At 50.4% G+C, this 27849-nt stretch overlaps 3 protein-coding genes across 36 annotated transcripts in view; 2 read left to right on the forward strand and 1 right to left on the reverse strand.

The window, feature by feature from the left end:
* The window catches only part of AGBL3 (AGBL carboxypeptidase 3), a 65357-nt gene extending 54586 nt beyond the window's left edge, over positions 1-10771 (forward strand). For 16 of the 17 annotated variants that reach the window (XM_072777292.1, XM_072777294.1, XM_072777290.1 and 13 more), the window contains 2 exons: positions 499-7821; positions 10572-10771. In XM_072777292.1, the coding sequence (XP_072633393.1) occupies positions 499-922 (424 nt within the window). In that variant the 3' untranslated portion in view covers positions 923-7821; positions 10572-10771. The remainder of the gene's footprint in view (positions 1-498; positions 7822-10571) is intronic. The other variant, XM_072777291.1, reaches the window with a different exon arrangement.
* On the reverse strand, positions 4210-27603 carry CYREN (cell cycle regulator of NHEJ). Of its 10 annotated transcripts, XR_012007895.1 has the most exons (10): positions 27283-27576; positions 26379-26613; positions 25542-25617; positions 24907-25029; positions 24444-24676; positions 21149-21265; positions 20654-20988; positions 17146-18614; positions 12412-16855; positions 4210-7539 (listed from the first exon to the last, which is right to left on the reverse strand). XR_012007895.1 is itself a non-coding variant. In XM_072777327.1 (5 exons), exons 2-5 carry the CDS (start codon positions 26483-26485, stop codon positions 20779-20781), a joined length of 510 nt encoding a protein of 169 aa, XP_072633428.1. In that variant the 5' UTR covers positions 26486-26613; positions 27283-27593; the 3' UTR covers positions 19899-20778. The 10 variants fall into 10 exon arrangements, 4 of the variants coding, with proteins under 4 accessions (XP_072633428.1, XP_072633426.1, XP_072633427.1 ...); XR_012007898.1 differs by lacking the exon at positions 24907-25029 and having other exon boundaries at positions 27283-27554; XR_012007894.1 differs by lacking the exons at positions 24444-24676; positions 24907-25029 and having other exon boundaries at positions 4210-5766; positions 7505-7539; positions 20654-21265; positions 27283-27603.
* On the forward strand, positions 7471-23878 carry TMEM140 (transmembrane protein 140). 9 transcript variants are annotated; one of them, XM_072777315.1, is made up of 4 exons: positions 7471-7609; positions 7732-7821; positions 21829-21873; positions 22408-23878. In XM_072777315.1, exons 1-4 carry the CDS (start codon positions 7556-7558, stop codon positions 22996-22998), a joined length of 780 nt encoding a protein of 259 aa, XP_072633416.1. In that variant the 5' UTR covers positions 7471-7555; the 3' UTR covers positions 22999-23878. The 9 variants fall into 9 exon arrangements, with proteins under 9 accessions (XP_072633416.1, XP_072633417.1, XP_072633422.1 ...); XM_072777321.1 differs by having other exon boundaries at positions 7577-7609; positions 21766-21873; XM_072777316.1 differs by lacking the exon at positions 21829-21873.
* Positions 27604-27849: the final 246 nt, after the last annotated feature.

Here is a 27849-nt window from a genome sequence, read left to right on the forward strand (position 1 = left end):
GGACTATGCAGATCAAAATGTGACTGGAGAGATTTTTCATTTCTAGGAAGAAGAAATAGATGCAACTTCTAGCTCTTAGATTTATATTGATCTTTTTTACTAACTATAGAAAAAATGTGTAACATGTAACTGAGTACATTTTTATAGAATAAACAAGTAGGTTTTTAGAGAGAGGTGGAACTTTAGAGAACATTTACTTTAACTAGGTGTATAGATAAGGCACTGAGCCCCAGAGTGGCCATTGTATCAGGAAACTGGGGGGTATCTCAATAAACATAGACTCTTGGCATTCAGAAGTACAGGATTGGGGTACTTCTGAAAAATCATGTCTAGAAATTGAAGGCTTAGATCATTCTCATAGAAATAATGGTAAAAGTCCTAAAGGAAGATGAATTCACCAAAGGATTTAAAAATATGACTTAAACTATGACAGATACCTAAGGACTACAAATACCTAGAGTACATGACAAAAACTCACGTATTTCATTTCTTTCCTAGATTAAAGCCAGCTACTTACATAAATATAAGGAGATACAGCACATCCTGGATAGCACCCAGAAATCACCCTTTTATAAACCAAAGAAATCTAATGGTAAGCTCTCCGGAGTGGTTCCAGTCTATGTCCCAGAAGTCATTTGAAAGTCTTTCACTGCTCAAAGCACCCAAGAAGAAGAGAAAACATTCTCAAATCAAGGCCACAAAGACTAAAGACATGAAACCTCTTAGCTTCAAACAGGAGACTACTCCCTCAAATTTTAAAAAGGATGTGGATATTATCAAAGAAAAGAATCTTCAAGCTGAAGAATCCAATAAGCAAAACTCTATGCAAATAGCTCCACATCCAACTAAAAATAGGGATGAACAACCAAATAAGAATCATGGACAACGCACCTTCTATTTGAAGTTCCAAACGGACAAATAATTTAACTTTATGCTGCTCTGAAAACTGTGGATGAAAAATACCATATGCTTACATAGTAAAAAGAAGAGGAAAAGAGAAAAAAGAAACGCCTTCCCCATCCCTCTATTTCTCCCCTTACACATTACATATGCATATACTAAACTACAAATTCTAGATAACCCATCTTCTTTAGTGGCAACATCTTTCAGAGATTTAAAAAGAAATCCAGAGAAAATACAGAAAATTTCAAATCACTTATTTATATTTAATTTTTGTCAAGATGGAAAAAATCTATGAACTTTTGAATTCTCTCAAAACAACTTGTACATAGAACACCAAACAACTAAGAACTCAAGGACGGAATGATATGTACTATCAATTACTTTAACATCCCTGGTAGGAACTTAATGAATCAGTCAACCAACATCTTTTCTTGAATTTGTTTTATCTTTAGTGTGCTAGAAACTATCAATGATATAAAAGACATTTGACATTTCTCCCCACTAGAAGACTACTGTTTAATTGTATATAAAACACACAAGACTAAAATAATTACAGAATAAGATGGTGCATAAAGTGCTAAGTTGTACACCTTCAACAATTAAAATGCTATATACTGTTCATTGCACAGAACAAAAGTATCACAAAATAGCACTGAAATGCATAATTATGGTTTACAAGGGTCATTTTACTTTTCAAAATGTAGCAACAATGTAAAAGATTAGATGTGCAGTTTGCTTTCGAGCTGTTGAATGTACATCTGCAGCCATTTATTCATGTGAAAGCAAATGGAGCATCTCACAGTCTGTCATTCATAATGAATTCCAGAATTCCACCATTATGGAATTCCTCAAAGACACTGCAGAGAAATTGGTATGTCAGTCAAACAAATCAAGATGGATGTGATAAGTGAGAAAACGAGTCACAGGTCAACAGTGGTGTCCATTATAGGATAAGGCTAAGCAGAGAGAGAATCAGGTAGAGGAGGAGGCGCATCAAAGTTACAGGCTACAAGTCTAATTAGGCCATGGTAGCAGGATGGAACTGGGAAAATCTAAGGTTGGGTGGTCTACTCTCAACAATTCCAATTGAAGCCCCAAAGAGGATTCAAGGAGAGCTCACTGGGGTGGTGTTAAAAAAGTAACTGCCATGTTTTTGGTTTTGTTTTATTTTGGGTTTTAATAAAGTTTAGTTTTTAGAGAAGGTTCACAGCAAGACTGAGTAGAAAGTACAGAGATTTCCCATAAACTCCTTGACACTCACATATCCATAGCCTCCCCATTATCACCATCGCCCACCATTTGTTACAACTAATGAACTTACACTGATACATCCTTACCATTCAAAGCCCGTAGTTTACAGTAGAGTTTACTCTTAATGTACATTCTGTGGATTTGGACAAATGTCTAATGAAATATATCCATCATTAAAGTATCATACAGAGTAGTTTTATTTATATTCACTGCCCTAAATATTCTGCATATACATCTTTCTCTCCCTACTAAGCCCTGGCAACTCACTTTGTTACTGTCTCTACAGTTTAACCTTCTCCAAAATATCACATAGTTGGAATCACAATATGTGTAGCCTTTTCAGATTGGCATATTTCACTAGTAATATGCATGTAAATTCCATCATATCTTTTCATGGCTTAATAGTTCATTTGTTTATAATGTTGAATAATTATAAGTTATAATGTCATTGTCAATAAAATGTATAAACTTCTGGCAGTGTTAACTAAGGAAAAAAAAAAGAAGACAAATTAATATCAAATAAAAGAGAGACCATCAGTGTTGATTCCATAGACATTAAAAGGTTAATAAAAGAATATTCCAAATAACTCTCTACCCACAAATTGGTTGACCTATATGAAACGGACCAATTCTCTGAAAGACACAACCTGCCAGAATTCATACAAGAAGAAATAGACTAGCTGAATAAGCATATGTCAACTAAAGAAATTGAATCAATAAGTTGCCAAAAGGGAAATCACCAGACCCCAATGGGTTGACTGAATTCTACAAAAATTTTAAGACATTACACCAAATCTCTACAATTCTAACAGAAGATAGAAGCAGAGAGGATGATTTCCGAGTATGGAATTTAAAAATGACGTGGCCACTTTGAAAGACAGTTTGGCAGTTTCTTACAAAACTAAACATACTCTTCATGTAGGATCCAGCAGTCACAGTCCTTGGTCAGAATAAAGGATTTGAAACCTATGTCCACAGAAAAACTTGCACGTGGATGTCATTAGCAGATCTATTCATAAGTGCCAAAACCTGAAAGAAACCAAGATACCCTTTAGTAGTGGAATGGCAAATAAACTGTGGTGCATCCAGACAATGGATTATTTAGCACTAGAAAGAAATGAGCTATCAAGTCATGAAAAGACATTTGTATTGCTACCCATTTATAAAAATGAATGAAGGTGTCCAATTCCATCCGTTATCAAAAACCTGGTAATGGACTAACCTACCCTCTATAAAACCAAATCATCTACATAAAATAATTGATTTCAGGCAATAGATGGTGAATAGCGCAGGACGGCGATGCTTGTGAGAAGGCATATATGGGATAAACTCCACATTCACTCCCACTTTTCTCTCTAGAGGCATTTTTTCCAAACCCTTGTTCTGAGAAGTGGAACCCAACAATCTTACTGGCCAGAAAAAATAAAGATCAGAATTTGAATCTGCTATTATAACTGAAATTTGGAGGCAGAGTACTGAAAAAGAATGAACCACAGAAAAGTAGCCCCTAAACTATGTAGAAGTTCCCATCAGGTTCTTGACCATATCCTGAGATGTTTATGTAAAGGCAAGAGTATGGTAAACAGAGTAGAAAAGAGTCCTGGCAGACACTGAAGTTCCAACCCAGAATATAGAGACCTTGGTGAAAATCCTCAACATTGAATTGAAACCCCAGAAAAACCATGTCCTGTGAGTAAAGACCATGCATAGGAGCAAGGGCTATATCCTAGGACTAAGGACAAAATTGGAATAGAACACTCTAACAAAGATTAAAATAAACATAATCTGCTAGTAATACAAATTCTTCCAGAAAAAAACTAAACATTCTTTGAAGATAACATAATCCAGCCCTTCTACAATGTATCAAAACACCTTGTCTGGCATGTAAAATTAGGAGATCGGAAAAAAAAAGTGACCAATAGTCAAGAGAGAAAGCAGACAGAAGCAGACCCAGAGATAATTCAGTAAATGGAGTTAACAGAAAAAGACTTCCAAATGACCATTATGTTAAAAATTACATGACATTAAAGGTAAAATCAATGAAAACATGGAGCATTTCAACACAACATTAGGCTTTATTTTTATTTAAACTAAACATATTATTGGTTTCAGAGGTAGAGGTCAATATTTCATCAGTCTTATATAACACCCAATGCTCATTACATCATGTGCCCTAAGGCTTAATGCCCCTCACCCAGTACCTTGTCCTCCCACCCTCCCCTCCAGCAACACTGAGTTTGTTTCCTATGATTAAGAGTCTCTTATGGTTTGTCTCCCTCTCTGATTTTGTCTTATTTTTTCCTCTCTTCCTCTATGATCCTGTTTCCTAGTTCCACATATAAATGAGATCATATGATAATTGTCTTTCTCTGATTGATTTATTTTGCTTAGCATAATATCCTCTAGTTCCTGTCACATCATTGCAAATGACAAGATTTCTTTTTTCTTTTTTTTTTTTTTTTTTTTTTGATGGCTAATAGTATTCCATTGTATTTCTATACCAAATCTTTATCCATTCATCTGTCAATGGACGTTTGGGCTCTTTACATAGTTGGCTATTGTGGACATTGCTGCTATAAACATTGGGATGCAGGTGCCCCTTTGGATGACTAAATGTGTATCTTTGTGGTAAATACCTAGTAGTGCAATTGCTGAAGCATAAGGTAGTTCTATTTTCAACTTTTTGAGGAACCTCCTTTTTGTTTTTTGGAGTGGCTGCACCAGCATGCATTTCCACCAATAGTGTATGAGGGTTCCCTTTTCTCTGCATCCTCACCAACATCTGTCATTTCCTGGCTTGTTAATTTAGCCATTCTGACAGGTGTGAGGTGGTATCTCATCATGGTTTTGATTTATATTTCCTTGATGCCAAGTGATGTTGAGCATTTTTTCATGTGTCTGTTGTCCGTTAGTATGTCTTCTTTGGAGAAATGGCTATTGCCCATGTCTTCTGCCCATTTCTTGATTGGATTATTCTTTGGTGATCGAGTCTGATAAGTCATTTGCAAATATCTTCTCCCATTCTGTCAGTTGACTTTGTTTCGTCAACTGTTTCCATTGCTGTGCAAAAGCTGCTTATGTTGAAGTCCCAATAGTTCATTTTTGCCTTTGTTTCCCTTGCTTTTGGAGATGTGTCTAGCAGAAGTTGCTAGTAATACAAATTACTTACTTACAGCAAGAAGTTGCTGTAGTCAGGTCATAAAGGTTGCTGCCTGAGTTCTCCTCTAGGATTTTGATGGATTCCTGTCTCACATATAGGTCTTACATCCATGTTGAGTCTATTTTTGTGTATGGTGTGAGGAAATAGTACGGTTTCACTCTTCTGCATGTGGCTGTCCAATTTTCCCAACACTGTTTATTGAAGAGACTTTTTTAGGATAGTCTTTCCTGCTTTGTCAGAGATTACTTGACCATAGAGCTGAGGATCCATTTCTGGGTTCTATATTGATCTATGTGTCTGTTTTTGTGCCAGTACCACATTGTCTTGATGATTACAGAGCTCGAAGTCTGGAATTGTGATGCCACTGGTTTTGGTTTTCTTTTTCAACATTCCTTTGGTTATTCAGGGTCTTTTCTGGTTCCATACAAATTTTAGGATTATTTGTTCCAACTCTGTGAAATAAGTTGATGATATTTTGATAGGGATCGCATTGAACATATAGATTGCTGTAGGTAGCAAAGACATTTTAACAATTTTGTTCTTCTAATGAGAATTAGGCTTTAAGAAAGAATCAAATTGTCATACTATATCTGAAATTAATCATTCATTACATAGGTTTAACAACAGGCTAGAAAGAACAGAAGACCAAATAAGTTTTAAGACTGGTCAACAGGAGCTATCTAGAATAAAACTTAGAAACTTAAAAAAAAAAAAAAAAAAAGGCCAGAATAGAGGGTAAGAGACACTCAGGATATGGAGTCTCTAACTCTTAATGTGTAACAGTTCCAGAAGGAGAAGAGTAAAGAGAATGAGATAAGCAATATTTGAAGAAATCTGCTGAAGTGAAGCTCAGCAGAGTTTAAGCAGGATAAATACAAAGAAAACCATACCTAAACACATCATAGTCAAGCTGGTAAAAACCAAAGATAAAAGAAAAATTGTAACAGCAGCTAGAGGGTGGGGGGAAGCTACATTTCATACAAGTGAAAAACTGTAAGAATTGGATCTGATTTCTTTACAGAAACTATTGAAACCAGAGGAAAATGGAATTGCAAACTGAAAGGAAACGGACAACCGGAAATTCTAGGTTAAAAAAAAAAAATCCTTTAGGGACACCTGGGTGCCTCAGCAGTTCAGCGTCTGCCTTCGGCTCAGGGCGTGATCCCGGGGTTCAGGTATCGAGTCCCACGTGGGGTTCCCTGCAGGGAGCCTGAGTCTCCCTCTGCCTGTGTCTCTGCCTCTCTCTGTGTCTCTCATGAATAAATAAAATCCTTTTTAAAAAATCCTTTAAAAAATCGAGGCCACTATGAAAGAGGAGGGCTGAGTATCTACTGTGACACCATCCTCTTGGCAAACATGACCCAGATTCTATATCATCTTTGAGTCCCCATACAGGGCAGCAGTGACGTCTGGAGGAGCTGGGGTCCTGAAGTTGTCACCAATCTAGCTCAGGCAAAGGGCTTTCTATGATGAAACAACCCATGAGAGACCCCTAACTCTGGGAAACGAACAAGGGGTAGCAGAAGGGGAGGTGAGTGGGGAGATGGGGTGACTGGGTGACGGGCGCTGAGGGGGGCACTTGGCGGGATGAGCCCTGGGTGTTATTCTATATGCTGGCAAATTGAACACCAATAAAAAAATAAATTTATATTAAAAAAAAAAAACACCCAGTGCTCATCACAAGTGCCCTCCTTAATGGCCATCACCTATTTAACCCACGCCCTACCTCCCCATCAGCAACCTCAGCTTGTTCTCTATAGTCAAGAGCCTGTTTCCTGGTTTCAAATAAATTATAAACAATTATCACTTGACTAAACATTGGCCATCTTCACCCCCTCATCTTTAAGCCTGGCAAGCACCTCTATTCTCCACAATAACAGGTGGGCCAGACTCTGGCACCTGCAGGATCCCCCCACCGGTCTCTGCTGATTGTTCCTCCTAGAGCTAAAGGCTGTGTGGAGAAAATTGCTCATGGCAGCGTCCTGGGTAATGGACAAGAGCGGCTCTGGGCCTCAGTCTGCTGGAGAGATACTAGGACAGTGAGATTCTGTAGAGGGAAACAGAGGATGGCAAATTCAGCTGAGAGAACAATATGCTTCCTCCAAAGAGGTAACCACAGGTCTTAAGATGACTCTGCGCTGACGATGGCAGCATGTGACAGAAGGAGCCTGGGTCGATGAGTCACCTCACCAAGAGTGCTTGGACTCCACTGCAGCAAAGCTCCACTGAAAAAAACAGGAAATGTTAAGATACGAGCAGTTCTCCTGGATTCTTAACAGTGAAGCAACCCCTCTGGTGAGTCCCTTCGCCCCTCCGACCCAGCTTGTCTGCACTGACCAGACACAGGCTCACACAAGCCTACAGGGAAGGGAGATCCTTGTGACCTTGACAAGTATTATCTGGCTTCGAACCTGCAGAAGGAAACTAACTCAGAAGAAGGAGGCTCACCCCAGAATATGGGCCCAGGAGTCCTGTACTACACACGTCTCCCCATGCATGCCGAGGAGGTAGGTTATAGCGTGCCGCTACTTGGATCCTCTAGGTTTTGCATAGTGTCAGGTGGGGCCTACAGTGGCCAGAGCTTGTGGGTTAGTCTCCTCTAGCTGCGATTAGCGTTTTTATATTTCCCTCAGTGCACAATACAAAAAGGACTGTGTGTGTCTGTGTGTGTGTGTAGCAGCAAACAAAGTTGGGGTGTAGCATTTTAATCAACCGGGCCTCCCTTCTCTGCTTTACTGCTAGTCTGGCTTGGGTTGGAAGGCTCTAGTCTGTTTTAGAAATAGAATACTCCACAGGGTTCCAAGCAGATAGTTGTGGTCCACCGGACACCAATAACAAGCAACAAGCTTCAGTGGCCCTGCAGCCATGAGCATCTCTGGACTACCACAAAAATATCTTTCCAGCTTGGTCCTAGAGCAGGGCTCCGGTGGTAGTATCTGACTACTTGAGACCAAGCCCTTTGGGGTTTCCCTTCAGTATACGCTGCTCTGATTTTTTAAAAATTTTTAATAAGAAGCCACCATACTTTAAGGAATATGAAAGAGCTAGCCAAATGCTCTTGTGTCCTAGTTGAAGAACATTGTTATGTCAGTGAAAAGATTAAATGAGTTTATACAAGGCTGTGGATCTCTTGAGTCACCTCTCATAGAGGCCAGTCCTCTGAAGGTACAAACTCTGTTTGGCAGCACTTAAGAGAAATGTGAATAGGATGACCTCTTCACTTGAGGACCCAGGAGACCTCTCAAAAATGAATCAAAGAGTGACCTCCCCAAACTGCCATGTTATTATGTGATAACGTCTGTTCTTTTTTTTTTTAAACTTTTTTTTAAATTTTATTTTATTTATGATAGTCATACAGAGAGAGAGAGAGAGAGAGAGGCAGAGACATAGGCAGAGGGAGAAGCAGGCTCCATGCACCGGGAGCCTGACGTGGGATTCGATCCTGGGTCTCCAGGATCGCGCCCTGGGCCAAAGGCAGGCGCCAAACCGCTGCGCCACCCAGGGATCCCTGATAATGTCTGTTCTTTAAGAACAGACAAGATCCTGGCACCTGGGTGGCTGAATTGATTAAGCATCTAACTCTTGGTTTCAGTTCAGGTCATGATCTCAGGATTGTGGGATCGAGCCCTGTGGCAGGCTTCACATTCAGTGGGGAATCTGCTCGAGATTCTCTTTCTCCCTCTCCCTCTGCGCCTCCTCCACTTACTCCTGTGCGCAAACACGCACTCTCTCAAATGAATAAACAAATAAATAAATGAACATATATGCTCAAAGAGGGATTGAAACCCTTCCAAGGAGCCCATAAAATCTCTGTGCTCAGGTGGTAAGTTTACCTACTCTTTAGAGAAAATCCCTCAGATGATGGCAACTCCCCCTTTTTCCCAAAGGAAAAGAGGACAGTTAGGCCATGAATTCACAGGGACCCCGGGTCACATGCAGGTCTAACTCAGACATCAATGCAGCTGACCCCTGAACATCCACACCCACGGCAGGACATCTGCTTTTTTTCTCTTCAAAAGTAATTTAGATTTCAAGTCCACAATACATAACTATTATCTATAATCACCATGCTGTCCATTAGTCTCCAGAATCATCTTATAAACTGAAAGACTATATCATTTGATCAAATCTCCCCTTTTTCCCCTCAACCCAGCCTCTGATAAACTCAGCTATATTCTATGTTATTGTGAGTTTGATTTTTTTTTTTTAGATTTCATACATGAGATCCTGCAGTATTAATCTGTGTCTGATTTATTTCATTTGGTATAATGTCCTCCAGTTTCATCCATGTTATTGCAAAAGCAGGATTTCTTTCTCATGGCTGAGTGATATCCCAATATATATAAGGATATAGACTATATAATATAGAATCACATTTTCTTAATCTGTCAGTTTGCTTAAAAAGTAGATCTCAAGTGTTACCACCCCGCAAAAAATAAGTCAAGTGATGGATATATTAACTAACTTGATTGTAGTAATCATTCCACAATGTATATGTATATTAAATTATGTTATATACTTTAAATATATGCAAGATTTGTCAATCAGAGTACAGCTGAAAAAAAAACATTAAAAAAGCAATTTAGATTTACCTGTGTTGAACACTTTAATTGCTGCTATTTTTTGTTTGCTCTTAATTGATGTTTAATAGAATTATAACTCCTGAGAGCATTTTTTAAATATAGGTGGGTTTAACTTAATTATGATACATTATTTTTCTTTCATTGAGTCCCCTAGAATGAAAGGATGTAAATATTGCATCTTTACTATTATTTAAACCATCATTGACAGTTTATAAAACCAGGCAGGCTATTTGAGGGAGGGGGTGGAGATTATTTCAATATATCATTAGAAATCTGTAAAAGTAGCTTAATATTTACCCAAGAAACTTTATTGGTAATATTAGTTTTAACACAATGAAAAACTGGAACAGTAAAGACATCAGAGTTAAACCTATCAGTATTTTTATCAGTTCTAAATTCATAGATTAAGGGACTTGCAAGTTACAACCATTTGTTTCTTATTTTGTAATTTTCTGAAATTTGTAATTTCTGATTTGTTCATGTATTCAACACTTAAATGTCCTTGGACTTTATTCAGTTAATTTGCAGGTTGGATTGGTGTTAAGTACATAGAAGTCCAAGCAAACGAATTAAGGCAATTATCATCTTCAGGGAAGATTAACAGTTACATGGGGAAGGAAAAAAAAAAGTCACAATTTTTTACGTGGTTCCCCTACTGTGTGTTATATTTGCAGACCTTGAATACTGATTTAAACAAAATCTTCAGGGGATCCCTGGGTGGCTCAGCGGTTTAGCACCTGCCTTTGGCCCAGTGTGCGACCCTGGAGTCCCAGGATCGAGTCCCACGTCAGGCTCCCAGCATGCAGCCCGCTTCTCTCTCTGCTTCTCTATCATAAATAAATAAATAAATCTTTAAAAATATGAATAAACAAAATCTTCATATACCCAGTTTGGAAGGAGGAGGAAGATAAGACCCGTTTGAGGCACATGGAGTCTGGGAGAAGAAATTAAGTCTTCATCTGTTACAGTTGAGAGTCAATAGATTATGCCTGAAACTGGAAAACCGGGAGGGCCGGATACAAGCAGGTTAATTTTGAGAACTGACCTAAGGGATCCCGCTCAAACAGGTGCAACTATTTGCCTCTGGAGGAGAAGGGAGAGCTTGCGATTGCGGCTTTTCATAAGGAACTCCAGAGAACTGTTGGATTCTTTGGAAACTATGGGCGTTATATTCAAACACATTTTTAAAAATGTTTTTCCGTCTCTTGTAGACTACATCACTGTGCTCACCGGCACTCCATTTTCACAGGAACTATTTTATCTAGATGTGCCAGAAAGTTAATTTTGTCTCTGCCTTGAAGGGCAGTATCACTAAGTATTTAGAAATCCTGCTTTTAATCTTCACGGGGGCCATCACTGTGCACCCAGCCCTGGCACCCAGCACTCGGCACCCGCACAGTATCTCCAGTTTGCACAACAGCCAGGGCGGGTAGGCAGTTTCCGTTTCACAGGTGGGACTCCAATGCCGATGCTCGGTGAGCTACTTTGCTCGCCTGTAGCAGGGAGGCCTGACCCCAGAGCCTCTCTCCTAGCAGACCTCGGCTTTCTAGGGTCTGGGTTCAGAAGAACTGCACGCGGGAAGAAATGGCCTGGGGAGGTGGGGGGGCTCTGGTTCGGCGCCCTGAGCCAGCTCTGCTCCCGCCTGGACCTCGCAGCCGCTCCCGTGCGCCAGGAAGCCCGCGGGGACGGGAGGGGAGCCCCACAGCAGCGGCCCCGCGCCCACCTCGAGGTCGGGGTGCCGGCCCGGGGAAGCCCGTGGCCGCAGGTCTGGGCGGGTTTCCGCGGGGGCGGGGGGGGCGGCGGGGGCGGCGGGGGCCGAGCAGGTGCAGCGGGGCGCGGGGCGGGCGTCCGGCTCAGCGGCAGGCTCAGGACGGCCCCTCCTCTGCGAAGTCACGAGCCCCCGGCAGCGGGGAAATGAAAGTGAAATCAGCGGGGGGCGGGGGCAGCGGCGGCACCCGAGCTCCGGCTCCACCGCCCGAGCTCCCGCGGGGCACCGGCCCCCCGCCGCCCCCGGGAGCGCGGCCCCGACCCGACCGGGAGGACGCGGAGACCCGACCCCGCCCGGCCTCTTCGGAGCGTAAGTACCGGCCCCGCGGCCGCTCCGCCCCTCGCCCCCCCCCCCCCGGGCGCCGGGCGCCCCCGCAGCCCCCGCAGCAGCGCCCACTGGCCGTCCGAGGCGGGGCAGCTGGCGGGGCCCGGCGCCCCGGCCCAGAGCCTCTCCAGGTACTGGACGCGCCCCCCATTCGAGCTCGGCTGCTGCTTCTGTTGCCTCGAGGACTTCCATTAGACTGACTCACCTGCGAAACCAGGGGCTCCCTCGGGGAAGAACGCGCGCGCACGCGCACACACGCGCACACACGCGCACAGCTACTGTGCACCTCGCAGTATCTCGTCCCCGCTCCATCCCTCCCCAGGCCCCGGGCCGGGCCAGCTGCAGCAGGTAGGACGACCCCGGATCCCGCCCGCCCCTATTCCCTGCCGGCGTCCTCCGCAGCCTCGCCTGCCTTATCTTACCTCATCGTGAAGGCTGTTTGCTGCGTTTCACTTTTACAGAAACACGTGATTCTGGAACTATTTCTCACGCAGAAAGAGAACAACTGTCCATGGTGCCACCCCCCGGGGATGGGTGTCACGGCCTCCCGCCGAGGCTTGACTATGCTTCCTTCGGCTCTTTCTCCAGTCCTGCCACCTAGGGCGGTTCTAGCCCCGGCCTTCCTAGAGTCTGCAAGACTCCCATCGCCTTGACCTGCCGTAGTGGCCTCCCGGTGGCAGGCACTCAAGTTCCTTCACACCTTTTGCCCAATTCTGTGCTGCGCATTCCTGTACATCATCATGGATTGCATCTCCGTGAACTCCTAAGTGGAATGAGTAGGCCAACAAGATAGGACGGTGTTGAGGGGCTTCTGTGCGTATTGCCAGATGGCCTCCTGGAAAGCTTGCATGAGTGTTTGACCACCATTTGTGCCACTCCTCTCCCCCCCTTCCCCCGTGACCGTGACCATAGGAACACGCCGGCTTCCCACACCTGCTGTCAGCCACTTTCGCCTGCAGTTTGATAGGAAAACTCAGAGGTTATTTGACTTGGCATATCTTCCCTTATATTACCAAAGGTATAGACTTTTTTCATGTTAGCTCATGAGATCTAGTGATTTGTGCAAGAAGGTTATGTATTTGGCCTTTCTCTTCTTGGCACGGAGCTCCCCAAACCCTTGGAATTTCCTAAGTGATAATAGTCGCAACAAACTCCTTTCAGCCATATCTGGATTTAGGTTGATGAGCTGAATTTTGACAAGTCCCTGCAGATGGGGTTTGGTCACCAGGGGAGGCCACCTTGGGATTAGAGGGGAACTTCCTAGAGCCTCACCCCACAACCCGTGGGGAGGCAGGCCGGCTGGACATTTAGTCACCCACGCCCAGTGATGTCATCCTTCGAGCCAGGTCATGAAGGGCCTCTGGAGGTGGGGAGGTGGCTCTCTTGGGACTAAGCCCTTTGCCCTTGGGACCTGGCACTCTCTTCGAGTGGTTAGTATCAGAATTCAGGTAAATAGGACACCAGCTAGTGTCACAGAGAATCGCTCTGTGGAGGGAAGCTCCCACACATCTGGTAAAAGGTACCTACTTTGGCGGACCTCTTCTGAAACGTCTTCACATCTTTCTCCGTTTCTATGGGGGTTAATGTTTTCCTTATCTATTTGTATGAACAGCAGGTGTATTAGTAATATGGATCACTTCATGTTTATTGCAGATACTTGCCACACTCACCGACTTGCAACTTTATTATATTGCCTTTGCTATATGGAAATGTATCTTTCTAAGCAGTTAAATCTGTACAACTTTTTTGTGACTTCAGTTTGCTCTTAAGTTCAAAGTGCTCTTTTCCTGTTTGCAAGTCAGATCTTGATTTTTTTCCAGATCTTTCCTTTCTATCCTCAGTTCACATTTCACGCTTGGATTCACGTGAAATTTACTTTGGTATGTGGCGTGAGAGGAGGACTTAAACTAGTTTTGTTTTCAGTTAGCTCATCGATTGCTTTCGCATGGGTTAATGGAAAACCTTCCACTGGACTAGAATGCCACTTTTATCACATATTAACTATGAAGTTAGCATAGTTATGAACTATGTGTGGCTTTTCTGAGATCCTCTACTCTTGAGCTGTCCATCCTAGTACCCCGGGTCGGGGGGCGGATTACTACCATTCTGGAGGTTTGGGCCCAGTTTCCCCCATCTTTTCTAGGAATCTACCTGGGATCTGTATTACTTTAGTTCAGTGACTCTGGCCTGCTGTCGGCCTCAGAATGGTATATTTTCAAGTGATTTAATAAGTGTGACAAATACCTGCAAATTTAATCGTCGAATACATGGACAGCACGTTCTCTTTAGCAACTGAGCTTGACGGGTGCTGTGCAGGCAGGGAACCAGGCCTTGGGCCGGGCCCCATGCAGCCCCACGTGTGGTGGCAGTCCACAGGGAATTCGGTTTGTCAGCCCAAACCTAGACTTCAACAGACTTTGGGAGGTGATCCCCAGATGCCCAGCGCTTTTGTGAGGAGAGCCACCTTCCGTGTGGGTGGCAGCAGTAGGGGGGTGGGGGTGCTAACCGGGCAGAGGGCGGGAAGGAACAGCCCATGCCAGCCCTGAGACTGACGTTTCCTGAGCTTCCCAAATACTGGCCCCGAAGGCTGGAGGGGGAGGCCACACAGCATCATGACTCCATTTGGCAGGATTTGCTTTCTTGGAGTTACTTGGGTGCATCTTGGAGCCCTTTTGGATGCATTACAAACTCACCACAGAGCAACCGTGTGCTCCTGTGTGAGGATAGAGGTCAGGTTCCTGGGAACCTGGACCATCTCTCCAGCCAACTGTCTACAAACCTCTTGCAAAATTTAAGATCTAGGTCTTAGTGACTGTTCCTCTCTACCTCCTCCTCCTCTTGGGTGCAGCTACCTCCATTCAGGGAGGCCTTGGTGCTTCCCGCAGGGCTAGTTGGCAGCATGGGAGTGAGGTCACCCCGGGCCTCTGCCCAGCCTGTGCCCTCAGCCTGCTGCCTGGGAGCCCAGCTCCCTGTGTGCACAGGGACAGGCATTAACGGGACACTCAGAAGATTATACTCCGCACCTCTCACCCTGACCTACAAGGCCCTCAGTGACCTGGGTCCACTCACCCGCCAGGCCTCATCTCAGTCATGGGGCTGCAGCCACCCCGGTCCTGGAAATCAGCTCCTCTCCCAACCGCATGTTTATGACAACTGCTATCTCTTCCTGGAAGGCTCTGCCCCTGGCCCCATTCAGGGTGGCTCTTTCTCACCCCTCAGGCCTCAAACCCAACATCTCCTCCACGTGCAGGCCTTCCCTGATCCACTGAGGGAGACGAATGCCTTCCTCCTGTCACCTTCTCTCCTTTACTTCATCCTGTTTATTTCCTTCCCACATCGTTTTTAAAAATCACAATTATCTTTTTAAAAGTATACCATTGGCGTTGGTCTCCCCAACGAGAAGGCAGGCTCCGTGAAGCCAGGCCCCTGGTTTGCCCCGATTGCCAGATTCCAGAAGGCCTACAGCAGAGGGAACCATCCAGAAGGTGCCATTAATGGGGTCAGAAGGTGGAACCCCCCCCCCCCCCCGCCTCCTCAGTAAGAGGGGGGTGTGACTCTCCCTGGGGAGTCGGGGAGAGGGCTGGGCAGGAGGACCATGAGCAGCCCTAGTCTCCAGGACTACTTGCCTCCAGACTGTGCATCGGGTCCTGTGAACCCCAACCTCGGCCTCCCGCCGACTAGACTAGCAGGGGAGCCCCACCACAAGGACCAGATGGAAGGGGTCCAAGGTGCAGGCATGGACTCAGGGAGAAGAACCGTGTCTCCCTCTGAATTATTTTCCAGCCCCGCCTGTAGCTGGATCACCTGCTTGTGAGGGCTGGTACCTGGCAAAACAAATGAGCGGAAAGCAAATGAACATCAACAGAGCCACTGAGATGGGCCCTCTCGGTGTCACGGGGCTCTAGGGGCCCATGATTTTGACCCTACGGGGCGGGGGGCAGCCTCGTGGTGTCCTAGTGTTTCTGCCAGTGAAGCTGCTTTTGTTTACGTGCAGAATTGAGTAAGTCAAATCAGCCGGGCGTGGGAGGCTGGCCTGGGGCCTGGAACCCGGGCGCTGCCCCCACCCCCTCTGAACAGTAGGAACCCGGGCTCATATTTCAGCAAAAGGAAATATGACACATTTCCCCTTCTTCTTCCCTTTTATTTGTGTCAGAGCCACACCCAGACCATGACCACACTGCTCCTGTGTCCGGCCAGGGAGAGGAACCCGGCCGCAGCCTCTGCTCACCACACAGTGCTCAGCCCGCCCAACCCTGTCCCACCGGTCCTCTGGCTCTATTCCCCCTGCAGGTCCTCCCCCTCTCTCTGCTCCTGCTGCACTCCCAGCCCCCTTCCTCCGCCTGCCCCCACTTTCCTTTTCACCCCAATCCCACGTAGGGACAGGATTCCCGCTCCCACCCCAGGCACAGGCCCGCGGCGCCTTCCAGAAGGGATGCAGGGGCGAGGGGGTAGGGGGCCGACTCCGAGGCCCATGCGGACCCCACGGCCCCAGCCCTGGCCTTCCCTTCTCTGACTTCCAGTTTCCTCTCGGTGATGACAGTGACGGAGCTAGTGCTTCCTAGATAACGCTCCCCGGACCACACACCATCATCTCACTCAGTTCCTAGGACGCCTCCAGAACCGGTTCCAGTGGACTCGCTTTACGCTGACAATGCCGGGCCCTGGGAAGTGAAGGACCGCAGCAGGTGAAGGGCAGACCTGGGACTTGAACCCAGAGCCCCGATTCCACATGTCTCCGGATGGCAGTGCCTGGCAGGCCTGCTGGCGGCTCCATGGACACAGGTCCCTAATTGTTACGGCCTCCTGCCGGACGGGTGTCACTGTCCACTGGCCACGGGGGCTTGGGGACCTTCCCTGTGTGCTCTTCTGGAAAACAGAGATGAGAACCCTAAGAACCTAATGAGGCGGCACCTAGTACAGGCCCAGCCCAGGCCCGGCTCTCAGGGAATGCCCAGGAGGGCTACGTATGGCCTGGTGTCAACTATGAATGAGCCTGCGATCCGGTTAGAGCTGGTGCTCAAGGCCTTCCACTGCCCAGAGAATTCCTGAAGCTCGCCCTCCTGCTCTCCCACTGCTGCCCCCTCCAGCTTTCCGAAGCCATTAATGAAAAGGCCCCCAGAGGTGAACTTAGAACTGACAGCAACCTAGGGACCCACCTGTTTTCTCTTCCAAGCTTCTGTTCCAACACCAAAATGATACGATCCAGCCTCCACCAGGCAGCCCTGTAGGCCCTGGTGGCGACAGCTCGTGGCCGAGCCCTTGGCCTCCAAGGGCCCCGTACCTCGTGTGCTCTCACTGTGCGGCTCAGCTGACACATCCGAGAAAGGAGCATCCTGTAGAGGGTTCCCATCACATGGAAGAATGAGGGGCCAGAAGGAGGACGACCACCAGGACAGAGATGTAGGTGGGGAAAAAAATAAAACACGGGGAGGAGTCTGAGCAAGTCTGTGTGCCATTGGCAACATCCATCCGGTCATCCACGTGTCACTGAAGAGAACTTGAGTGCCTACCGGGTGCCTGGTGCCGGGGCCAGAGCAGTAAAAGATAGATTTCTAGTAGATAAACGGCCAGCTGGCCACAGACACCTAGGAATGGGCAGCGGATCAAATTCCTTGCCTCCACCTCACTGGGGCGAGTGAGGGGGGACAAGGAAAGGCTAAGGACGGTAGGTGGAGAGCTGTGGAGAGAGATCGGGAAGGGGGCCCCAGGGGTGCTGGCCGCTGGGCCTGTTAAGGTTGAGGTGCTAACCAGGGCTGCACACGGAGCTCGGCAACACGTTCCAAGGGGACTAGAAGCCCCATGTCTGGTGGAGGAGCCACCGTCTGGCCTAAAGAGGTGCAGGGGTGCTCTGCGAGGCCACCGCGGGGCACGGCACGTGACGGGCATGCACGGATGAATGAGGCACCTGGCAAGAGACCCAAGCCCAGGCTCTGGAGCCCCTCTGGGTGCTGGATGTCATCAGACCCAGGGCAGGAAGAACAAACTGAAAAGAATGGACCGATGCGGGGCGGGGGGGGGGGGGGTTGGCTTGTTTTTGTTTTTTTGTTTTTTTTGCCAGCCAACATAACATTTTAATAAGTTCAAGCATAAGTGCTAGTTTTGAGTTTCTTTGAATATACTTCTGGCTGAACGTACTTGTCTTGATTTCATAGAATAATTCTAACCAATTTGTCAATCACATATGAAACTTAAAAGCTCTAACTATGAACAAATCTTTAGGTCACAGTTCCTATATTGTTCTTACAGAAAACGGAGTAGAGGAGAAGGGGGTTTTGTGGGAGTCCCAGTCACTGGGACATGAGGAAAGGGTAGCATGGAAGGAAGGCCGTGATCTGCACAGTGATGGACGAGAACTCGTGCATGGGCGTGTGATGGATGCATGCGTGCGAGGGTCACAGAGGGAGGCAGCGAGCAGGGGAACAAGCGTACTAGGACAGCGTGGAAAGTGCCCTGGGATTCCGTGACCGGGCAGTGTGAGGGCCCCTCAGGCATCCTGAGAAGCAAGTCAGTGGCAAGAAATGAGGATCCACAACATCCAGCAAGAAATGAGGATCCACAATGTCCAGCGCAGTTACTTCTAGTCTTGCCGAATAAGGTCGGACAGCGGACCGCGTGCATTGGGCACCTGCGGAGTGGGATGCAAACACAGACTTCTGTGAGCCCCGCTGCGTCAAACAACGCCATGGAAGGAAGTGTGATGTCCGCAGTGGTGATTCCTACCGCCACCCAAAGTTATAGATGATTTTTAGTCATTCACAAATTTTTCTGTTTTTTGTTGTTGTTGCTGTTGTTTTTTTACAATCAGCATCTACTGCTTTATTATAAACCGGAAAAAAAGTTCAGCTAAAAAATAGCAGCAGCGATTGAACAGCCTTCCCAGTTACCGTCCCAAGGATTGGAAAGCTCCCAGTGGAACGGGATTACTAGGATTGTTCAAAGCCACAAGAGCCAGGGCCAGGCCCTGAGGGCAGCAGAGAAGTGCGCCATGGGGCTTTCCAGCCAAACACCCGTTTGCTTCCAAACGTTTAGACAAAGGAGCCATGACTGGCCTCCAGCCCTGTCCGCTGGTCCCAAGTCTCTCCAGGGGTCCGCAGCCACAGCTTTGCTGGCTTGTCAGGGTGGGTGTGTGACAAGGAGCGGGGAGGGACTACAGGATGCCACGGGGCATTTCCTTCCTTCCCTCCCTCCCTCCCTCCCTCCCTCCCTCCCTCCCTCCCAAGCTCATTCAAAAAAAGTTCCTAGTGTGTCTCAGGCACCATCCTGGGGATAAGGTAGATGGCAGAGAGGGTTGGGGGAGGTCAGCAGCATTGGAGGCAGACAGCAGGTGGGACCCCACAGTGGGTGGGCTGGGGAGCAGGCTCAGGGATGGAGCCGCCCGCACCTCGCGGCTGAACAGAGCAGGGGTGCAGCACAGGGAGCAGGTGCACGTGGCGCCAGGTGGCCTTGACTGTAAGCTCCAGACCCCAGGAGCTGGTCCTGAACTCTATGCCTGTAAGGACCAGGGAAAAGGGACACTAGGGGCGACCTCCTCCTCCCCCTGCGCCGCTCCCCGCTCCCGGGCTTCCCAGCTCCATCTTTCTTTAGTGCAGCCTCCACTGAAGACCTCCCAAAGGGCAGCTGGGAGAAAGAGAGAAAACCCCAAAGGCCAGGATCCCGCAGAGGGAGCCTTGGAGGGAGCCTTGGCCAGAGGCCCAGAGGCAGCTGCCACCATCCCCCCTCTGGGGCCCCAAGCCTTTTGCATGGGGTGGGGGTGGGGGGGCTCTGTCTTCAAGTCAAAAGTGCTTAATAATAGCAAGTTTTGGAACCCAGGTGGAATAGGCTTGGAACAGGGGCGATGAGAGGGAGCGTTCCTAGGAAGCCAGCCCCGCTCCTGCTCGGTTGGGCATAAGCAGCGGAGGCTAGTCAAAGATTTTTTTTTTTTTTTACGATTTTACGATTTTTATTTATTTACGATAGTCACACACACAGAGAGAGAGAGAGAGAGGCAGAGACACAGGCAGAGGGAGAAGCAGGTTCCATGCACCGGGAGCCCGACGCGGGACTCGATCCCGGGTCTCCAGGATCGCGCCCTGGGCCAAAGGCAGGCACCAAACCGCTGCGCCACCCAGGGATCCCGTTTTTTTAAAGATTTTTTTTTTTTTAATTTTTATTTATTTACAGCGGAGGCTAGTCAAACCTCGTTTCCTATCAAACCCTTGTTCAAAAGGGGGTTCCAGCCTGGAAACCTGTTCCACACCCTGATACCTAAATCCACTAAAAACCACAGATACAGGTTCTTACATGTGTTGGTTAAATATGCAGAACCATACAAACCCCTCCCTGCGGGGCCCGGGGAACACTGAAGACCCCTGAGGACCTGGGAGGCCTTGCGGTGCAGCACCAGCGCTCCAAGAACCTCAGGCCTCCTGGGTTTCATTAATTCAGGCCTCCAAAGGGGGCAGTGAAGGGGGCGGGGGGGACAGGCCCCTCACACTTCCACTGCAGGGCCTCCCTGCCCAGCTCCCCTGAAGAAGCCGTGGGCCCTGGTCGTCGCAGCCTGCGTCCCCATGTGTCCACATCCTCATGAATCCGAAACCTCCTAAGGGGGCTCCGGCCTGGCCCCCAGGCAGCGTCCCCAGCTCTCTGCCTAAGGAGTTACTGAGAAATCTCATTGTTTGCACTTACTCAGGTCTCTGAAGAGCCACCTGCTGAAGGGTGAAGGATTGTCCTCTGTGTGATGGTGTTAGGAGGTGCGGTCTCTGGGCGGTGACCAGGTTGACAGTTCCTTGTGAATGAAACCAGTGGCCCTGTTAGGCCCCAGGCTGCTCCCCTGTCCCTGCCACCAGGGGAGGACAATCCAAAGCTGTCCAGCTATGAAGCAAGGGTGGGTCTCCCAGCCACGCCATGGGCTTGCCAGCCTCGGGAGCTGTCCCCTGCCGTCTGCGGCCTCTGGCTTGGTGGCCCCGGCGGCTCACATCCTGCCCCCTCACGAGTGTTCTTCTTCCCCGCCTGGGCATTTTCTGTTTGTGCAGAACAAATGAGGGATGTGGCCAGACGCCCCTTCCTTCCAGGCAGCTGAGGGACAGGGAGGGGGCTGCTCCTTCCCAGGGTCCCTTCCGAGGCAGCCTCCCCCCCGCTCACCCCACGCCAGGACACCACTCTAGATTTTGTCCCCTGCACCTGGTGTCTAGTGAGGCTGGCAGCCGGGAGTTCCTGAGCACTCCAGGTCGGTGGCTGTTTTACTCCATATTTTACAAATATGCAGACGACTGTTGTAGAGGCCAATTTAGGGAAGTCCTAGGAGTAAAAATGGAGTGAAAAGATTTTTCAGGTTTGATGAGGAAGGTGTATGCTATATGAGAGGGGCTACAGTTAAGTTTTCTGCAGACCAATTGGGCAATATGCAGTAAAATCACTAAAAAAATATTTCTACCTTGGACTCAGTGACCGTACTCGTGGACACCTGGCCTAAGGCAAAGTCAGAACCATAGGACGGGACTGTCGTTTATAATGGTGAAGAACGGAAACAAGTCAATCATGTGCTCATGAGCTATAATGCGGCCATTAATGTTTTTAAAGACCATTTAACAGCTTTGAGAAAGTTTCAGAATATTCAGTGAGAAAATCGTTGCGGTCAACCCTATAATTATTTAACAAAAACATCAGCACATAGGAAAAAACTACCGGTAGGGAATTAATAGTGGTTTTATGTATGTGGTGGGATAAGAGTCTCTTTTTTTGTATTTTTTCTTTTAAAAATTATTTTCCGAGATCCCGATAATTACCGTTGTCCTCAGGGGGAGAAAATGTCACAGACACTTAAGAAAGTAGTGAGTATGACTGTGTGATTTCATGACCAGGTGGCGTCTTGTCTTCAGCGAGTCCTGACTCCCAGAGCAGGGCAGGTGAGCTGAGAGAGCAGTCTGCAGAGCTCCTCAACCCCAGCTCCTGTGAGCATGAGCTTCTGAGCTTCTAGAACCACCAGGGCCTGGCCCCAACCCTAGAAGGTCTGATTTGACTGCCTGGGTCCCATTGACGGTGGTTCTCACAGCCCCCGGGTGGCATGGCTGTGGCCCTGAGAACTGGGGACCCCTGTGCCTTCGGCCGTCCCCCAGCTCCTGGCCCCCAGGGACCCCTGACAAGCCCATCCTTCACCCCTGACAAGCCCATCCTCGGAAGGACCTGAGAGACTTCCTCACGGACGTTTGCAGGGGCCTGCGGTGGAAAGGGCAGCGAGGCCTTTGTTCAGAGGGCAGGGGTCAGCCACAGGCACCCCCATCTGCCCCGGGCTAGGCAGTGGAGGCCTAACTTTCCTGGACTCCCTGCTCCCTGTGCCTGGGAGGGCGGTCCACATGCTCCTGGAATTCCAGAAGGGAGAACCTGAGCTTGTGAGGAGGCTGGGGGAGAGCCCGGGCACTCACTGATGTGACTTCCCGCAGGTCCCCAGGAGGCAGCGGACCACAGGGCAGGAGAAAATGGCCCTCCCGAGGCCCAGGCGGGGCAACCAGCTGCTCTTCCTGGGCATCATGTTAGTCACGGTGGTGGTCATCTCGCTGCTGTTCTACGCTCTCCTCTGGAAGGCCGGCAACCTCACGGACTTGCCCAACCTCAGAATCGGCTTCTACAACTTCTGCCTGTGGAACGAGGGCACCGGCTCCCTCCAGTGTCACCAGTTCCCCGAGCTGGAGGCCCTGGGCGTGCCACGGGCCGGCCTGGCCCTGGCCAGGCTGGGTGCATATGGGGCCCTGGTCTTCTCTCTCTTTGTCCCCCTGCCTCTGTTCCTGGCCTGGTGCAACGGTAACGACGGAGAATGGCAGCTGGCGGTGGGCTTCCTGGCCATGGCGTCTGCGCTGCTGGCCAGTGGCCTGGGCCTCTTCCTCGCCTATACATGGAAGTGGGTCAGGCTCTCCCTCCTGGGGCCTGGGTTCCTGGCTCTGGGTGCTGCCCAGGCCTTGCTCGTCCTCCTGCTGATGGCCACGGTTGTGTTCCCTCGGAGGGCAGAGGACAAGAGCAAGCTTGACAGCTGCTAGTTCTGTCAAAAACATGATTGCCAGAGTTCAGTCTGAACCTCGCTCAGAGAAGGTGCCAGAAAACCGAGGGGCTCGTATGTCTTCTCAGCCTGTTTCATAGCAAATGCCGATCTCAAGCTCTAGCAGACGGGGCCCCTCCAGGGTGAAGGTGGGGTACCCCAGGTCAAGAAAGCCAGGAGGCAGCAATGGCAGGACAACCTGAGTGCAGGGTTGTCCGTCCTACGGGGCTTCTAGGGCTCGCAAGGACACCCCAAACCCGCGTAGCTCACGGTCACAAGAACTCCTGCTTCAATGCACTGATCTGAGCAGGCCTTCTTACGTCATCCTCAGAATGACAGGAGATTCCTGTCACAAGGCCTGATTTCCAGGATAATCTGCCAAATGTCAAAGTGGAACCCAGTGAGGATTCATGGCTACAAATGGGGAACATTCTGAGAGAGAGAGAGAACAAGAGAGAGGGCCAAGAGCGCCTCGGCGTCTCCCTTGGGCCCTGGTGAGCAAGCTCCCCCTCTCCATGGTGGGTGTCATGGGATGGGCCCAGGGGTGACCCCTTGAGGGATTCACTCAAGACAGAAGCCATGGGCACAAATTGAGGCCTTGGTGGCTTTGAGGGTCTCCTGGACCTGAAACCAGACAAATCAGGGGGTCGGGGGGCAACTCCCTCCTAGCACGTGACCCAGGCAAGCAGAACAGTCCCAGTGCACACCGAAGCCGCATCCCTTCCCTTCTCCACCCAGAACTGGAAAGGACAGAAACACAATCTCGGCCTTGGGGAACTGTTTGTATTTCTCCACGCAGCGCATTGACGACCCCGCACAGCAAAGGACTGCCTCGTCCCACGCCTGTCAAAAGCCACACTGAATAAAGACAGAAATATGGACTCTGGGTGTCTCGTCCTTAAGAGTTTCCCGTGGGCTGCAGCCCCACTCGGGCTTCACGACTGCCCAGGGACCGAGGTGGAGCCAGCCAGGGAAGGAGGTGGGGATGCGGGCCGGAGGCAGGAGGCCTTCCAGTCAGGGCCCCAGGCAGAGCAGAGCATAGTGGCACCGGGTGGGCAGCTGCCTCCAGGGCCGCTCGAGTCATGGAAACTAGGTCTAAAATAGGCCTCCTCCTTAAGCGGTAGGAATTCCAGTGAACTTCACCACCATACTCTCCCTCCTTTCAAAATTAGTAAGTTAACCCCTTGGTTCCAGTGGGTTTGACCCCATGTCTGCCTTTTCCCTGGGGCTGACCCTCCAGGTGGAGGAGGCGCAGTACAGAGAGTCCAGGGGAAGCGCATCCCAACAGGACAGCGCCCAGGGCTCAGAGCATCCGGGGCCTGCCTTCCAAGGAGGTCGGGGGAGGGAGGCCCCGGCAGGCAGGGCCAGGCAGCCGGCTTCCCTCAGGCCCCAGCAGAAAGTCCTGTGAAGTGTATCCTTTAGCTGAAAAATATTTCCCTGACGTACTTCAGCATGTCCTCATCCTCGTCCTGGTCAGGGCTCGAGCGGCATGCAGAGTCAGGCCCCGCGGGTCCCTGCTGGGGGCTGAGGCCCTGAGTAGGGGCCTCCTTCCCATTGTCCTCATCCTCACTTCTACTCCCAGGGGAACTCGGGGCCCACGCTAAGCGGGCTGGGAACAGCTCTGGCTTATCAGCACCAGCCGGAGTCGCTGACTCCCAGGGCTCTTCCTGTTTCCGGGCCTGTGGAGTAGAAGAGACAACAGGGAAAACAGACATTGCGTTGTTTCCCGAAGGAACGTGCGGGTTTATCCATCGTCGGTGAAGCAGAGCGTGTGCAGAAGCCACTGTGAAGCCAGCGTGTGACCAGGTCAAGTGACCAGGTCAAGCGGCGCTCCTAAATCAGAGCCTCCCCATCCCCTCCCCTCCCCGCCTCTGAGGAATACCAGGGTGGAAAAGAACACTAGGAAAACCATATCTGGAAATGCAGGGGTGACAGGAAGGAGCACAGGACACAAAACTTGAGTGCGGGCCTTGGCTCTGTCACTTGCTGGCTGTGTCACTATGGGAAAAGGCCTGGGCCTCAATTCCTTTATCTGTAAAATGGGGATAATATCTGAAATAACCATCGCCAGGTGACAGCAAGGATTCAGTGAGCCAATATATACAGAAGTACCCAGTCAACATACACACAATGCTACGGTGATACAACCCCTATTTGCTTCAGGAGCCAGAAGACCTGGGTGGGGGCATTCGGATAAGGAGTCACCTCACCCAACTGAGACCCCGCCAAGAACATAAGCATCTAAAGGCTCCCCATCGCCTCCAGCTACCAGCCCAGTCACGCCAGGGACAGCTGCCCTCCCTCCCACGGCCACTCCCGCCCCAGGTGTCCCGCCCAAACACTGAGTCACATCTCACACAGGGAGAGGTCAAGGGGAGTGGGACTGTGAGAGATGTGCTAGACACGGGACAGGTGGAAGACATGGGATGACAGGGGACGGGGTTCCCCGAGGCCACCTGAGAACGCAGGGCGTCTCTTTTGGTGCCATTAACCGAGGGCCCAGCGCAGTTTCTGATCATGACTAAGAGCCACAGTGGACTTTACCTCAATCAGGATCCCCAGAGCAACGTCTACCATCTCGGCCTCGCTCATGCAGTACGCAGTCCTCATTGCAGGCAGTCTGAAAGGAAGGCATGGTGCTCAGATGGGGACAGGCGGGTCTCAGGTCTCACAAGGGGGAAGAGAAGGAGAGCAAGAGTCCCAGCCCGGGGCCCTCCCACCTGCCGCCACTGGAACAGGGCATGAGGGCCACTCCTTGGAGTCCCTGCCCCCACACAACGGACTCCAGCGGGTCAGATGACAGGTTATCAGGCCGAGTCATGACCAAAACCCACCTACACCCGTGGCCACTATAAAGCAGGACCCAGAAGGTCTGAAGGGAGGTGGGTCAGTAAGAAGAGCCAGGGAGGGGAGCACTGAGTGCCGGGCCTAGGAGGATGCAGGGACGCTCCCTCCCTGGTGGCCTGAGGACTCCCCCAAACCACCATCATTCAGCTGATTTCATGCTGCTCCAGCGACTGCTGCTCATCTGTTCCTGATCTTCCTGCAGGCAGACTGGCCCCTGGTCCACTGAACTTGACCACTTAACGGTCAGGTCACAATGCTTGTTGCAAATGAAGACACCGGCACCTTGGACAACTGGTGTCTGAGAGTTTGGCTACTGTGCATTAGCCAGAAGGGGAGCGCTGCCTGGGAGCTGACACCTGAGGCCTGGCCGGGGAGCTGCACCAGCACCCTGCGGAGGCAGCTGGGGCCTGGGACCCTGGAACACCCACCACCTCCTGCTCCCCCAGCACCGGAAGGTTCAGCCCCAGCAAGTGTGATGCCCACAAAACCTCCCTCCTCCTGTTTCCCCAGGTCCCCAACCAGAAGTTGCCCCACCTTGCTGCAGCAGCTCCCTGCACTGCCCTCTTTGGCTTGGGGGTCTCCTGGGTTGTCATCCATGCGGGAAGGACCCTCTTCTTATCCCCGGATTTTACAGCTTCCATTTCTCTTTTCTTTCCTGAAGTCAGAGCCTAGGCTTAACGACTTGCTTTTCTAAATCAGGACAGCAAACCCCATTCTCATCACACCAGGAATTCCAGGTTTGTCCTGCATAGGAGTCATACCTTAATTCCTACAAAGAACAAAGTTTAGTGAATTCTAGTAAGTCAGAGTACTCCCAGCCATCAACTGTAATTACTGGTCAGGACAGGCCAGAGGTTAGCTGGGCAAAGAGCAGGGCCCAGATGCTGGCTGTACCCGGGGTGCCCAGCCTGCCCCACCCTTAAAGTATCTTCCATCCTCTCTCCCTCACCTCCCCAACTCCAGACCCGTCATTTCCTCGACCTTGGTGCAGTTACAGGGAACCCCAGGACCACTTTAATTCACCCACACTCCCTTAATCCAAAAGATTCATCTGACAGGCCAGATTCTAGCCGGCAGCAGGGATGGGGAGGAGGACAGGGATCCGGGAGAGGGGCAGGGATGGGGGAGGGGCAAAAGGGATGGGGGAGGGGTGGCAGGGACCAGAGGGGGCGGGGACAGGGGCAGGGCGGCGGGGAGGAGGAGGGAGGAGGGCCGGGGAAGGGGGTGGGGCCTGGGGGAGGCCTGGCGTGGCCTCGGGGCACCCCCAAGCCCGGCCCCCCCGCCCCGCCCAGACTCAGTCCCCGCCCTGGGCTCTCGAGGTCCGAGGTCCGAGGCTCGCCCTCCCCCCGCAGCCCAGGGCTCCGCCCAGGACCTCACTGGGGCAGAGGTCAGCCGAGACAGGCCGGGAGCCCTCTCCCAGTCGTCGTTTATCGCTCACCTGGAAGGCGGGGTACCCCGTCAGGGGCTGCGAAGTGCGCAAGGTCGCAAGGAGGTTGGGCGCAGCCAGCGGGGCCCCGCAGCCGCTCACCCGGCCTCGCCCCGGCCTCACCCCGCCGGTCAGCGGCCGCCGCCCCGCCCGGGCTCCAGGGGCAGAGGCGGAGCGAGCCCGGCCCCGATCCCCGCGGACCCGCGCCGCCCGCCGAGCCGGAGCCGGGAGCGGAGGGGACGCGCGGGCACGGGCACCTCCACCTCCACCTCCACCTCCACCGGGCGGCGGGCGGGCGGAGGGGGGGCGGGAGGTGCAGGGCCAGGCTCGGGGGACCGCGCGCTCCTCGGGCTCCGCCTCCCCGCCTCCGGGCTTCCGGGGCCTCCGGGCTTCCGGGCGGCGGGGACCCGGCCGGCCCTGCGCGCGCCCCCGCCCCACCCCCACCCCCACCCCGCCGCCCCCGCGCGCCCCACTTCCGGCCCCCCTGCGCCCGCGCGGGGACCCGCTCGCCGCCCGCAGGCAGCCGCCCCCCCTGCCCCGGACTCCCTGCGTCTCGGGCGGACCCTACTCGGGGCCCCT

Source organism: Canis lupus, chromosome 15 (genome assembly GCF_048164855.1).
Source record: "Canis lupus baileyi chromosome 15, mCanLup2.hap1, whole genome shotgun sequence".
NCBI classification, from domain to species: Eukaryota; Metazoa; Chordata; class Mammalia; order Carnivora; family Canidae; genus Canis; species Canis lupus.

Coding starts and splice junctions, on each gene's coding strand:
- CYREN (XM_072777325.1), bottom strand. CDS start 26,485: ATGGAAGCTGTAAAATCCGGGGATAAGAAGAGGGTCCTTCCCGCATGG. Junction 25,618..26,378: donor CAGGGAGCTGCTGCAGCAAG/GTGGGGCAACTT, acceptor CCTTCCTTTCAG/ACTGCCTGCAATGAGGACTG. Junction 21,266..25,541: donor CTCTGGGGATCCTGATTGAG/GTAAAGTCCACT, acceptor TTTTACTCCTAG/GACTTCCCTAAATTGGCCTC.
- TMEM140 (XM_072777315.1), top strand. CDS start 7,556: ATGTTAAGATACGAGCAGTTCTCCTGGATTCTTAACAGTGAAGCAACC. Junction 7,610..7,731: donor ACAGTGAAGCAACCCCTCTG/GTGAGTCCCTTC, acceptor TCGAACCTGCAG/AAGGAAACTAACTCAGAAGA. Junction 21,874..22,407: donor TGACTCCCAGAGCAGGGCAG/GTGAGCTGAGAG, acceptor GACTTCCCGCAG/GTCCCCAGGAGGCAGCGGAC.